The following is a 15,645-nucleotide window of genomic DNA, read 5'->3' as shown; positions in this document are numbered from 1 at the left end:
AACCTTCCTTTAAATTAATTAATGATACCTGCTTCAATAACACCATGTGGCAGTGAGTTGGACAGTCTCACCAATCACCATGTAGAGAAATTTCTCCGAATGTCTTTATTTGATATGTTGGTGGCACCTTATATTTATGAACGCTCTTGTTCTGAACTCACCCAGAAGTAGAAACAATTTACCTTAGATTCACTTTATCCCAAATCCTTTCAAAATTTTGAAAATCTCTATTAGGTTTCCTCTAATCATCTCTTTTCCAGGAAAAAACCTCAAATTTTTCCTGATGCATACAGCTTCTCAGTTCTGGAACCATATTTGTATAACTTTTCTGTACTTATCAAACCCTACAATAACTTTTTTTTGTAGTATGGACAAAAGAAATACACGGTATTCCACGTGGTTTAACCAAGGTCCTAAATAACTAACATTACCTCTCTGCTTTTGTATTTTATTCCTCCAGAAATGAACCCTAGCACTTTGTTTGCATTCCCAGGGTGCCTCCATTTGTTTCTTACCTTATCAAAAGCCTTCTAGAAACACATGTTTAAAATGTCTACCGCATTGCCCTTGTATATTCTTTCTGTTGCTTCATTAATTAATTCAGTGAGGTTCGTTAAACATGGTCTTCCTGCTGAAAATCTATACTATTGCTATTACATTCTGAGGCTCTTGCTGTTTTATCATTTGATCTTTTAACAGATAGCTTGGTATCTTTCTTACCATTTACATTAAGCTAACTGCTTTACAGAGCCCTGGATTAGTTAAATCTCACATTTTGTAAATAGGAGTTACAATCGCTGTTTGCCGGTGCTCTGACATTATCCTTTTTATATTGATTTTGTTTAAATATGTCTCTTCTGTTTCCCTCCTAGTCTCATTGAGTATCCAAATGTGCAATCCATCCACAGCAGGAACTTTATTCTTCTTAGATTTGGCTAGTAATTCTTCTCTTTCTATCGTACCTGTTATAATATTGCTCTTGATTCCTACTGTTGTCATTTCCTCTTTGTTGCCACTTCAGTGAAAACTGAGGCAAAATATCTATTCGGTATCACCGAAAGTAGATTATGTGCGTTCATCATATTGCTATTTGTGGAATCTTGCTTTGCACGAACATGGCAGGTGGCGTTAGCCTTCGCAAGTCTTCGTACTTCATGTAAATCGTTATACGTGAAGCGGTTTGAAACATTTCAGAAAATTATAACGAAGTGACCTGCAAAATGCTTGGTTTTCTTCTGATGTCTATTTACATTGCTTATAAAATGACTTGAAGGCACATACCTGCAACTGTTGCTCTGAACATCATTCTCTTGAGAAGGTACAAATTACAATCGCGTTCTAATGTTGCCATCGTTACTTGACAGCAACATTCCAGATGACATCATAATGATACCTGTCCTGGCCACGCCCCCGGGACCACAAGCAGCCATTCATGAATTTGAGGAGGCGGGAGTCATCATCGCGCGGTGACGTAGAGCCGGGCCAGTGGTATTCTCGCAGAAGTCAGTTCCATACGGTAATAGTGCAGCTACCTGCAGCTGAGTCTTAGCAGTGTATGGTTGACATAGACCGTGGGCAACGCAGTGAGACCATGTCCAAACACCACAGGACACCAGCCAGAACTGTGGACAATATTATCGAGGTGAAAAGCAAGGTAGAGAATTTGCTGATTACTTGATTTTCTTATGTAAAATTAGTATTTCTCTCAATGCTAAACTGGCTTCATATATCAAAGCCTATATAGCATCGTGGGATTTTTTTGGCAATGATGTAAGGTGGTTTAGGTTATGTAACAATGCAACAAAACGGGTCTCAATTCTACCGATCGCTGCTCCCTGGATGTTTTCCAGGAGCTGTGTGTGTGTGTTGTATTCACAACTGCGCACAGACTACGGTTACTTGGGACGTGCTGCTCCTGGGAGCGAATTGACCCGCTAGGATTATAACAAACCTCACCTTCTTTCGCAAAAAAATCTCAAGGCGCCTGCAATTTTTTAGGATCTGGCGGCTAATGTTGCTGCGGCACTTGTTTTTCTTGCTTCCTGCACAGACTCTTTAAGCTATGGTGCCAGTTTCTCAACATCTCGTAATGTGAATTATGATCGCAATGTTGGAGCCATATTTAATATTACGTATTGCAAAGAGTTTGACAGGCAGGGCTTCGCTCGTGAAAATGATATTATTGCTTACAAAATCTATTCTTGGATTTTTAAGACGGTATTTTGGAGAACTGGATTAGTTTAATTGTTATTTTGCTGAATTAGAAACCTAACAGAGTTTAAACGTGCAGGTGCTGCAAACTCAATTATCTCCTTTTTTCGCAGTTCGACGCTGAATTTAGAAGATTTGCTCTAAAACGTTCAAATGTTGGAGGTTTTCAGGAATTTTACCAGCTGATCCAAGCCGTCCATCAGATCCCGTACGTGGACGTATTGTTGGGATACACCGATATCCACGGGGATTTGTTGCCCATCAACAACGATGACAATTATCACAAAGCGCTATCGTCTGCCAACCCTCTGCTGCGAGTCATCATTCAGAGACGGGGTAAGTGCAGCACCTACTATACGACATTCTTTTTATTGCAACGCTGGCTCCCGAAGATGTTTCCCATTTTTTAAAAACAATTTGCTTTTGACGAGAGTAACGCGGAATCCGATAGTGGGTTAAATGGTCTGGATATCGATTTGAAACTATAGATAGTCGCAGCTGGTAAGAATGTCCTTCTTAATCACTTATTATCCTAAATATACAGAGAACCTTGTAACCCCGATCCAGGCTGAGTTGATCATAAAAGGTCTTAGCTATGCACGGAATCCCGTTAATCCTGAGCCAAAAAACCAGGAAAAAAATAGCGTTAGCGTGCAGTCTCTTTCAATGAGTGCTATTTTTAACCGACGATTTATCCATTATTCACTTTGCTTTTGTCTTATTTGGGCTAAATATAGATAGTGACTCACTGCTGCCAGTGTCAGACTTGGCGATAAAAATGGCTTTAAAATACAGATTTTTAGTAGAAATGATCTAAACTCCGGGTTCCCTGTTAGAATCGTTGATTAGATTTATGGGTTAAAATGTATTATTTTGAGGCGGATGTCTCACCGAAGGGTTGCTGGTTCCTGGGAAGACTTGTTTTCTCTTTAAAAATACTCCTGGGCCCCTATAACACTAGTTAGACCTCAGCTGGAATATTGTGTACAGTTCAGGGTGCCACACTTTAGGAAGGATGTGAACGCATTGGAGAGTTGTAGGAGAGGTTTACGAGAATGGTTCCAGGGATGAGAAACTTCAGTTATGAAGATAGATTGGAGAAGTTGGGACTGTCCTTCTTGGAGAGAAGGCTAAGAGGAGATTTGATAGAGGTGCTCAAAATCATGAGGGGGGTGGCTAGAGTAGATAGGGAGAAACTGTTCCTGCTTGTAAAATGATTGAGAACAAGAAGGCACATATTTAAAGTGATTTGCAAAAGAAGCAAACGTGATGTGAGAAAAAACTTTTCACACATCCAGCGGCTTGAGTCTGGAATGCACTGCCTGGAAGTGTGGTGGAGGCAGGTTCAATTGGAGCATTTAAGAGGGAATTAGATAATTGTTTAAATAGAACCAATGCGTAGGGTTATGGGGAAAGGGCAGGGGAATGGCACTGAGTCATGATGCTCATTGGGAGAGCTGTTGCAGACTTGTTGGGCCGAATGGCCTCCTCCTGCACCTTAACAATTGTGATAACTATGATATTCCATAAGTACCCAAATTAAGTTGAACGAATGTGCATCCCATACTGATGGTTACATACTAATCTTCTAGAATTCTAACCTTTGATGTGTTGATATGTGATTCTAGTATTTTTCTTCCTGTTCATTGTGGAGTCTGCAGAGTGGATGAGGGGCTAATCTGTAGACATCAAAATTTGTGTGGGCTACAAACTTTGCAACCATAAAGTTATCTTACAGTCCCCTAAACTATATATTATTACTTAAAAGTGGGGAAACAAAAATACAGGGTCTGCAGCTTTCGAGTGCCTTGGATTAAATTGTCAACAAGTGATCCAAACAGCTGTAGAAAGTTAGTAGTGTGCCCTAATGATGTCTTAACAATGCATCACAAACTCAATCAGTGTAATTGATTACTTATTGTATGCATAAGTTCTTAAACTACAGTGGATGGATTGTTGCTATCATGGTGGTTTCATGACTTGAGCATCTTTCATGCTACCCATGAATTGAGAATGGCTTTAGATTCAATTATGAAATGAAACTCAATAGGGTTATTTAATCACAGATCTTTTGATTGCTTAAGGATAATTGAATAACATCTTGTCTGAAGTGCAGCTGCAATTCCAGTAAAAACCATCTTTTGTATTTTATATATTTGCCACCTTGCTGGTGTCAAGATAACTGTTGTAACCAAAGGTAAATCGAGTTAGCAAAATTTTTTAAAATAAAGATTTAACATGTAGGTGGGAATCAAATATAGTATAGTAATTAATAGCCTGAGCATTAGTTGTTTGGAGGAAGGAGATTGCAAATATTTCACTCTTGCAGGAGGCATTTAATGCTTTTTACTGCCCATCTTGTCAATTTCTGCTCTGTCCAACCCACCCAGCCTAGTACTAGCCCTGTGAACTCTGCCAGTGAATCAGCTCTCACTGCTCCTCTTTGCATCTCCTGCAGAATATCCATTCATTTGTGAACAAGGTCCTTTCCATCCATAAGCTCATTGTGGATGATTGCACTGACCCTTGCCCCATACTTTTTACTCTCTTCCCTATTTTCCTCATCTCTAAGTTTGCCTTGTCCATGAAACCTACCACCTTCTCCCTTGATCCTATCCCCAATAAACTGCTGACCACCAACTTCCCTTCTTAGCAATATCAAGTAACATGAGGGCCAACTGTGCATTCTCCTAGGGTGTTGTCCTCCTTTCCTTCAAATATGCTATCATCACTCTTCTCCTGAAAGAAAAAGCGCCTTAGGCCCCTCCATCCTTGCAAACTACACCCCCACCTCCAACATCTCTTTCTCCCAACTTGTCACTTCTCAAATCTACATCCACATTTCTCTGAACTCCACATTGAATCCCTCCAGTTAGGTTTCCACCCTTGCCATAGTACCTCAGATGGCTCTCATTAAAGCAACAAATGATATCTTATGTGACAGTAAAAATGACAAAGGTAAACTATTCTTTCTCGTGCTTCTTGACCTGTCTGCAGTCTTTGACGTGGTTCACCAAACTATCACGACACCACACTATCCTCCTCCAATGACTTTCTGCTTTCAGCCAGCTGGGTTCCATTCTTAATTGTAGCCAGAGCAGTAGCTTCAATTCCTACTCCTGCACCTTTTGTCCAACAAGGAACTGAGGTAATCATTGGCTTCTCTCCCTCCCATTTCTTAGCCACTTGGTGATATAATCTGAAAAGTTGGCATCAGTTTCCACAAATATGTTGACGACACCTAGCTGTACCCCTTCACTGCCTCTCCTGATGCCTCCAGTGTCTTTGAATTGCCAGACTGCTTGTTTGACGTTCAGCACTAGAACAGAAATGTTCTCCAACTCAATCTTGGTAAGACTGAAGCCATTGACTTTGGTCCCTGCATAAACTTTGTTCCCGTAGCCACTGACTCCATTTCTCTCCCTGGAAACTCTTGAGGCCTCCACTTTGGTATGATATTTGACTCCAAGATGAGTTGCTAACAGCTTATCTGTGCCATCTGTAAGATCACCTATTTCCATCTCTGTAACTTTGCCCAATGCCACACCCCCTCAAACTCATGGGTTTGTGTTTTGTTACCTCTAGACTTGATTATTCAAATGCATTCCAGGCCGTCCTTCTATGTTCTACTCTTTGTAAAATGTTGCTACCTGTGTCTTAACTCACACCAAGCCCTGTTCATGCATCACCCCTGTGCTTACATTGGCCCCCTGTTGAGCAACACCTACATTTTTAAAATTCTCAATCTTTGTTTGTAAGCCCCTCCAAGGCCTCACTGTTCCTTATTTCTGTAACCTCCTCCAGCCTTTCAACTGCTGCTCCAATTCTGGTCTCTTGATCAACAATAATTTTAAGCAAAAACAAAAAAACTACTGCGGATGCTGGAAATGCAAAACAAAAACAGAATTACCTGGAAAAACTCAGCAGGTCTGGCATTCTCCGCCGATGCTGCCAGACCTGCTGAGTTTTTCCAGGTAATTCTGTTTTTGTTAATAATTTTAAGCACTTTGTTATTGGTGGGCATGCCTTCAGCTGCCAAGGCCATGAGCTTTCATTTCCTCCCTAAACCTCTGTACCTTGCTACCTCTTTCCTTTCAAGGCACTCCTCTTTGACCTCTTCGACCACAATTTTGGTTATCTGCCCTAACATCTCATGTGGCTCAGTCAAATTTTGTTTGAAACAATGTGAAGTTTCTACATTATCTTTTTCAGGACTACAGAACCATGTTCCAATAGTCTTTAAAGTCTGCTCTGAATATGGATTTTGTAATGCTTTCAGACCTGGTGCAGTCATTGATGAGGATTACTCATTTCCTATTAATGTTTTGGTTATAGCTTATATTAAATTTTTTTTAGTGAGATTGTTTGTTTACTGTTGCAGTGCTTTTCTGGTAGGTAAGCAAATGGCATGCTGCCAAGGTTCAAGAATGCAGTGGCACATATTCAAGAAGTTTAAATGCTTTGATATAGTTGCGCAATGCTGATAAAGACATGCATTAAGACCTCATGAATTCCAATACAGCACCCAAGTATTTGATATTGAGTGAGATAACTTTATGGACTGATTTCTACAATCTTAAGTGGATAAGCAAGTTATTTCTGTGAAAATGCAGAACAGGTTGAAGGTGTTGATTTGAAGGTCTTTGTTATCTGTGTACTAACAGATGATGGTTGTACTGGCCAGGTGAATGATGAAATTTTATCCTCTTTCTCCACCACACCCAGCTTCATGAGATTATACAATTACTGCCTAACTGAATCCAAATCTGAGTTTGTGCCTCCACAGTAAATCTTTTTTTACACAATATTATATTGTAAACCGTAAAAGAAAATAGCAAAAAAAATACTGCTCTTACCAGCTTCTTTATTCCCTGTCCCACAGTATGTAATTCATACAATTTAAAATGTGGAGTGAACAGGACCTCATCAAAGTTAGTTGTATGTAACATTCTGGTCCTTTTTAAATCTAGGGTTGCAAGTTTATGCCAGGAATATTGAACTGCTGCAACTAAACCTCAGTACTCTTTCAGTGCCAAACCTCCACATGCAATATCATTGGCAATGCCTAGTACTGAATCTTTTCACAGGCAATCATCAACTGGAGCTTTGTGTCACAAATTGCTATAGACAAGTTCATACACCATTCATTTGTGCGTGCTCTTCCTGTTTTATATTTACCTTCTTTGAGACGTTCAGACATTCTTTTTAAACAAAGTTATATAAAAGTTCTAGTTGGCTTCGGTGGCACCCAGTTTTAACATCTAACGTGGGGTTTTGTGCCACTGACTAAATGCTGGATAGTGAACCTATATTCCATTCAAACTATTCTTTAGGAAAGCATATTGTTTGATTTTTGTGAACATTTAGCAAGAGCTAATATGCTCTTACAAGATGCTTGGCACAATTTGGTAATCATAAATTGAAAAACCAAAATGGTACGTCACTAAACTAAAATGGAACTGATTCATTAGTGTGGGTTGCTGATTGTGTGAAGTGCTATATTTTGATCCATATTTAAAAATGTTATGTAATACAAGTTTTGTGTAAATAAATAATTGCATGCAGTGTAGCAGTGAGTCACGGTCGTAAAGCAGTTGTCACTAGCTTTTATACATTTAGCTGATTAAGTTGAATGCTTGCTGATGATGCAGAGACACCAGCTTGGTAACCTCTGACCTTTTTAAAAGTGGATAGGACTGTCTTGCAGTACTTCAGTTGGTAGCAGTCATGTGTATGTAAAATTCTAGTCATCTGTGTACAGTTGACCTAACTTTAAATGTAGCTGTGTCCTCCACTTCACCCCAAGCTAATTTACAATGTAGACGAATGGCTGGCTGATTTTTAAACATGTTAAATGTATGGGCAGGTCCACAGGCCTGATCAATGTCACCCCTTTGTTCTTGCAACAAGAAACTACATCTGCCAGTTCCTCTCACCTTGGCCAAGATTAAGAACAATACTTCTCCTCTGAAGGAAGAGTTAGGAATGAAAATCATGATTTTCATTCCAAGTTTGGTCTCAGTTGAGTCACTGTTCTAGGATTGTACCTACAGGTCTATTAATAAATCAGTTAGTTTTTTTTTTAACCACAAAAGATCATTTGCCAATTATCAGTGAAATCATGCAGTTAATCCTTCTAATGCGTTTTTTATTCGCAAAATGAGCCAGAGATCTGCTTACAGAAGTTTTAAATGGAGTTTAAAAAAAAAAGTGCTAATTTTGACATTTCTAATATGGGAAATTGCTGTGCAAGTAATGGGCCTTTTGCTGGATTTAGAGGTTTATTTGGATTTGTAGACCTGTCAATGAGATTGTTCCACAATGTGAATCCTTTGTGGAACAACGCAATCCTTCCTGCCATTGCTTTTGTACGTAGACTATGACTGTGAAATATTTTAAATATACTGCTATCATTGTAAAAACTGTCCATGTCAATGCTACTCTGTGTAAGTACATAATCATGGGAGGCATGCTGAACTGATGGGATTTTATTTTAGTTAATATAAATGGTCAGACAGTCCAGTGAAACTGGTGGACATTAGAGACAATATATGCAAATAAGCTACTTGAATCTTTATCATACTAATGCTCTTGTCAGGGTTTTATTTCAGATTTCCAACGTCTAGATATTTTGCATTTGGTTCAATTGAATGTTGGATCTTTCTGATTTCTACAGTCCAATTACTCTGAGTAAACACACTGAGGCATCTATTGGTATCTTAGTGTAGCATCTCTTTCCATTTCACACAATATGTTGGCATTTCTTGGGAAGGTGCCATTTGTGTCCACTTGGATATTAGATGGACAAATATTGACTCTTCTAACTGGAGTATATCTGTTGTACTTAACTCCTCTTGGGTTCACTCAGTTTTCAAATTAGATTCCTTTATTTTGCACAGTGGTCGATGTCAACTACCCCACAATGTTAAGATCAGCTTATTGTAAACCACTTTGAGTAACTGGATCAGGGTTTGGATCGTCAAATTCTGAGCGATCTAAGGTCTCAAATTTGTAGTCCATAGGCAAATATTTCAACCGAGCTGTAAAATGTGTCCCGGGATTATCCGCAGCCTGTCACATTGACTCCGTTCACTCACCCGCTGTGTGAGTGACTCCCCTTTCGCCCAGGAGCTCGGCTCTACTCTGGGGTCCACACTTAGGTGCAGCATTGCCGGAGGCACCGTCTTTGAGGAGACGCGAACCCCAGGTGCTGTCTGCCCATTCGGGTGGATGCGAGAGATCCTGTGGCACGGTTTGAAGAAAAACAGGAGAGTTAGCTGTCCTGTGGCCCCGACAAGCAGTCAGCCTGCTACCTAAACCTGTCAAACTCTCTGATCCTTTATCACCTTTGCGGTTTGTTGAGCCTTGCTGTGCCCAAATAAAAGGGAATCCCAAGTATATAAGCATATATAAGAGCCCATGGTGTTAGAGGCAAGGTACTAGCATGGATAGAAGATTGTCTGTCTTGCAGGAGGCAGAGATGGGGATAAGGGGGTCCTTCTCAGGATGGCGGCCGGTGATTAGTGGAGTTCCGCAGGGGTCAGTGCTGGGACCACAACTTTTCACTTATACATTAATGATCTAGATGAAGGAACTGAGGGCATCCTGGCTAAGTTTGCAAATGATACAAAGATAGGTAGAGGGACAGGTAGTATTGAGGAGGCGGGGAGGCTGCAGAAGGATTTGGACAGGTTAGGAGAATGGGCAAAGAAGTGGCAGATGGAATACAACGTGGGGAAGTGTGAGGTCATGCACTTTGGTAGGAAGAATAGAGGCATAGACTATTTTCTAAATGGGGAGAGAAATCTGGAGTGCAAAGGGACTTGGGAGTCCTAGTCCAGGATTCTCTTAAGGTTAATTTGCAGGTTGAGTCGGTAGTTAGGAAGGCAAATGCAATGTTGGCATTTATTTCGAGAGGACTGCTGAGGCTTTATAAGGCTCTGGTCAGACTGCATTTAGAATATTGTGAGCAATTTTGGGCCCCGTATCTCAGGAAGGATGTTCTGGCCCTGGAGAGGGTCCAGAGGAGGTTCACGAGAACGATCCCAGGAATGAAAGGTTTAACATATGAGGAACGTTTGAGGATTCTGGGTCTATACTCGATGGAGTTTAGAAGGATGAGGGGGGATTTGATTGAAACTTACAGAATACTGAAAGGCCTGGATAGAGTGGACGTGGGGAAGATGTTTCCATTAGTAGGAGAGACTAGGACCCGCGGGCACAGCCTCAGAGTAAAGGGAAGACCTTTTTAGAACAGATGAGGAGAAACTTCTTTAGCCAGAGAGTGGTGAATCTATGGAATTCATTGCCACAGAAGGCTGTGGAGGCCAGGTCATTGTGTATTTAAGACCAAGATAGATAGGTTCTTGATTGGTAAGGAGATCAAAGGTTACGGGGAGAAGGCGGGAAAATGGGGTTGAGAAACTTATCAGCCATGATTGAATGGCGGAGCAGACTCGATGAGCTGAATGGCCTAATTTCTGCTCCTATATCTTATGGTCTTATATTCTAATTAAATAAATGGACAGTTTAGTGGGTGGGGGAAGAAGACTCATATCAGTGATAGTTGTTCAGCAAGCCTTAAGATCTTGTAAAGTTCCTCCCTAAAGGGGGGGATGAATCTGTATGCACAATTGCTTCAAAACCACGTGGAAAATGTTTGCTGGGTTTATGTTTGGGAGTGCATGACTCTCTCTAAAATTTCCCTAGTTTGATGCTGATCAGTTGTAATTTCTATAGGAAGATTTATTTTCATGGTTAGGAGTGAGGATAGTTAGTGGCAGACCAGAGCTGCTTTTACACTGAGTTGTATTGGTGCTGTTGAATCCATATGTACACTTTTTGTGCAGACACTGGCAGGCACAAACATTCAAGAAAACTCATCAGATTTAAGACTGGCTGCTGGCAACATGTTTTATATTTTTAAAAAATCTCTTGGGCAATCCTGACATCAACTTTGCTGTTGCTGACTGTATTAGCATATTAATCTAATTTGAAAGCAAATTAGTGCATCTTCATTTTGAAGGATAGTTGTATCTTAATTATAGCTGAAGTTTTTTGAGGTGGTCACTAGTGTGATGGATAGGGGGGTGACAACAGAAGTTATCCATATTGACTTTCTAGAAGACACATTTGATAAGTTTTCACATTGAGCAAAAATTTGAAGTAACCCTGTGTGGTGTAAGTGGTGTTCCCAGGGATCTGTACTGGGGCCTCCAGTTTTTCATGTATATTAATAACTTTTGTGAAGGAGTAGAGTTGTACATCTATTTTTGTCAATTATACCAAGTGGGGAGGAACAATAAGTTCTGTGGATGGGGGCAGAAAGTTATAATGAGACATGCACTGCACTGTATTTCACTTCACTATAATGGTTTAAACTCCATTTTGGCTGTTAATATTCAGAATTGTCTGAACCATAGACCCAAGGAATTGTAGAGAAGGATAGTGATGTCCATATACACACTACTAAAAGTATAGGAACTAGAAGAAATCAGTGTAATAGAGTTTGGCCTGTATCTTAAAGATTTGAATGAAGCAGTAGAGATTTAAACCCAAGTTTGCAGAAAACACTGAATTAGGTTGGAATTCAAAAGTGAGGAATTATGCTTCAGACCTATTGCCCAATACTGGATACAGTACTCTGGAATGTTATGATACGGCAGGTGGTATTTGCTATGCTGACCAAATCCACAGGGGAAACCTGGCCATGCTATCACAACAGTTTTGCAATTTGTATTTATTATGAGAAGCTTGTGCACTGAATTCTGAAGTAATGAGTCCACTAACACCTTTTAGAGATCTTAAAATTAAATTAAAATATTTATTAACAAAAAAGAACTGAAACACATACACAAGATTACAGTTACACTGTTACGTAATATAACAAATCCCAAAATTCCTAATTAACCTGACTCCTAACTACACACCCCCTTTTAAGGCAACAGTCCCAAAATAGATTTTAAATTTTAGATAGGCAATCCAGCAAGGTTACCACAGGCACCCACTTGACAAAGGCTTTTAACAGAACTTTGGTTACTGGAACAGCAAACTTCTGCAAAGTGACTTGAGGCTCTTTCCACAAGTATCTTTTAGATCTTACATGGCCACCACCTGATACAACCTTCCTCCTTTAAATATATTTCACTTTCTTTAATCTGTAAATCCCATTGTTCCCATATGTATTTGGAATTTATTTTCCAAAACTATAAAAATCTTTCATGTTGTCAATATGGCCTTTCCTTTAGGGGAAAAACAAACGTAATAACCTTGCCCTATTTATCCTGTCAGTTGTAAAACTTCATGTTTCTTTGAAAAACAAAAACGTGTCTCCACTTAAAATGCAAATTTCATTCACACCCTGTCTGCTGAAATTTTTACCCTAGCTCGCTCATCAGCATTTCTAATACCCTTTTTACATCTAATTCTCTTTTTATAATTTCAATCTTACAATCTAACCAACTCTAAATCAGCCACACAGAACCATCTAGACACACACAAACACAAGCCTACTTTACCCCACAATAATATTATGAAAAATATTGTTTTGTGACAGCAATGCACCTTGGGGAACATATATTGGAGAAGGTGCAGCTCATAATCACATGAATAAGACCAGTTTATGTAAACTTGGTTTGTATTCACTGAGTTTAGAAAATTGAGGTGTTTAAATTTGATAGAGAAATTGTTTCCTCTGGAATCCAGAATGAGGGCATAATCTTGAAATTAGAGCTCAACCATTTGGGAAATAAATTGGGAAGCACTCCCTGACATAGAAGTGGAAATTTGGAACTCCTCTCCCCAAAAAGCTATGCATATTGGGTCAATTGAAATTTGAGGGGGTAAATGAAATGGAGGTACATATCAGTCATTGAATGGCATTAACTCAACTGGAGACATTAACAGTAATTTTAAATTGCAAGTGAATTTTGCTTTTGTATTTAGAATTTAGAATTGTGATTAAATATAAAATGGCTGTTCTGTGAAGCATTGTTTTGCATATTTGACTCAAGTGATGAATCTACATGTAAATACTGAAGCCAAATGAAAGTGAGCCTACTGTTAACACCTGGAACTTTTTACTTTGACTTTGGGTCTCAGGAAACTCTTGTTCAAATGAATTCTGGGTGATTTTTCATGCTGTACTCTCCCCATCTTGCGTTTGGAGGCTGGTTTCTAATGAGACCCACAAGCTTGTACAGGTCTCTGATTGCTATACCTCTGTTTATGAACTGGGGGGCTTAAGAATCCCAATCATCACCTGGAATTTTCCAGCCCCTCTTCCGGTGCCGCCGATGTGAACATAGATTTCAATGGCTCGCTGACCCTGCTGTGGGGTGGGTGAGGGTGGTGCTGGAAAATTCTGGCCATCATATTTAACATCAAAAGTAGTTTTGAACTTTTGTTTCAGATCCTTTCTTAAGATAACATCCCCATCCTAATATAGGGCAGGCCAAGAAATTAATGCAGCATGATACCTATAGCGTTTTGACTTGGAGTCAATTGTGTTTTAGCAGGTAAATTCAAAAGGCAACAAATCTGATCTAACATCTTTAATGAGATGAGACTATTTGTTCTTTGTGGTACTGTTATACCCTGTAGTACAATTTTTAAGAATTAGTGTCACAATGAAATCTGTTGAATTATAGGAACCATATAATTACCATGTTGGTGGTGAGGCCTGAACAACATATGCTAGGTAGGAGAGAAGGCTAAACAGTTTCCACCCATGCTGTCCCAGCTGTATCCTTGACATCTCCTTGGTAAGATAAAGTTATTGGCTCGGATCCTGAAGCATGCTAATTTCATCAGCATACACATTTCTGAGAAGGTCTTGTGGTGTAGTGGGTAGTACCTTGCCTCAGAGCCAGAAGGTTCGGGTTCCACCTCAGGATCTGATGGCCTGGGAAGGTGTGTTCATAACATGGCCAAGCAGGTTGATTATCAACTTGCCACTCCTTCTGACGCACATCAATGATATGCAGTAAGAGCAGGAGAGATTCCTGGTCAGCCATGTGATGGAAAGAAAGTTGGAGCCTCTATCATCACTATCCATAACTCCAGACTACAGAATGCAAAAGTACATGTTGGTACAGCAACTTGACTAGGTAATCTGTAACACAGCACCATCACCACACTCCTTGTTAAGCCAATGACGTTTGTGCTAGTTCAGCCACGTTCATCGGATATGTACCCAAAGACCTCTTTTGCATGGTGAACTGGCCACATGGTCATGTCTTCCTGGATGTCCACACCTCCGTGTACTACAGGGACACTTTGGAAATGAGATATGAAGATGGTGGATGTTGACACTGACAACTGGGAGACAGTCACTGATAGCTGTGAACTCTGGAGGCTGACTGTTTGTTTGGAAAGGCATTGGAAGAGGCAAGTAAAAACCGAAAGCTCAGCTGGCTGAGAAGAGGCCAGAAAATCATGCACCAGCTTAACCCAGTCTTCCTCTGCAGCAAATGCAGCAGAGACTGCCATGCCTGGTGGGGCTCCTGAGCTGCACCAGGTAATGCTTAACATAGAGTTGACCATCGAGGTGCAAACCATCATCTTATGAGACAAGTTGCCACCAATAAGGAGTCTGCTGAGTTTTCTATGTAAATTGAACTAGTCTAAGCTTATTTTGTGCCCAGTTAGTGGACAGTCAAAATGTTGAGCATTTGCACTGTTAAAATTTGTTTTATTTAAATCAGTGTTTCAACTGAAGCCAATCTTAGCACAGATTTGACATCATGATTTTTTTAGGTTGTAACCTTGAGTTGATTCGCAATTCCATGCTGCTGGTACAAGAAACTGCTATAATTTACAAACCCTTAGTTTTTGTCATGGGAATTGGAGGCTGGTGTTACTGTCATTTGTGCTATACTACCTTTACATGTGTATTGGTGAGATGGTGACCATTTTGGTAACAGCATTGTAGAATTTAGATCAAGTGAGATAGTGATGGAATCTATTTCTCCATTTTTAAATGATGGCAGGTGAAATTCATTTGTTATTTCTGGATGAATTCTGAGATCATGTCTGCCTTAAATCAGAATATTAAATTGACAAGATGCAGAATTGTGGATTCATGTGGGATATTAATATTTTCCCGAGCTCAATGTTGTTGAAACACATCAAATGTAAGAGGGTGCCATTTCTTGCCAGGATATAGGTTTTGGCGCATTATGTAAAATGGATTTCTGCCTACGAAGCATCATTGTAAGCCTAAAGAAAGCCTGACATACTTGTAATATTGATTCTTGGAATCAATTCCTGAGCAGCTGGTAACCAACAAATGCTGACATGCTGTTGAAATTGATAGATGCAAAATTCAGATGGTTAGTTTTTACTGGTTACAGATAGAGCAGAAGGAACAAGTTTAGAATTAATTGCTTTTTACTGCTCGAGTGAAAACAAAAATACCTGACAGGCTCGTGTGAA

The 15,645-nt window shown here is 39.8% G+C and overlaps 1 protein-coding gene across 1 annotated transcript in view; it reads left to right on the top strand.

Annotated features, from left to right (window-relative positions):
- Positions 1-850: 850 nt before the first annotated feature.
- Positions 851-15,645, top strand: part of pard6a (par-6 family cell polarity regulator alpha) — a 99,712-nt gene continuing 84,917 nt past the window's right edge. The window contains exons 1-2 of the mRNA XM_078544202.1: positions 851-1,654; positions 2,325-2,547. Coding sequence (XP_078400328.1) covers positions 1,556-1,654; positions 2,325-2,547 — 322 coding nt within the window. The 5' untranslated portion in view covers positions 851-1,555. The remainder of the gene's footprint in view (positions 1,655-2,324; positions 2,548-15,645) is intronic.

The sequence above is a fragment of the Cetorhinus maximus genome, chromosome 6 (genome assembly GCF_964194155.1).
Source record: "Cetorhinus maximus chromosome 6, sCetMax3.hap1.1, whole genome shotgun sequence".
Taxonomy (NCBI): Eukaryota; Metazoa; Chordata; class Chondrichthyes; order Lamniformes; family Cetorhinidae; genus Cetorhinus; species Cetorhinus maximus.
Note: the sequence above shows the minus strand (reverse complement) of the source record. Positions and strands in the feature narration are given on the sequence as shown.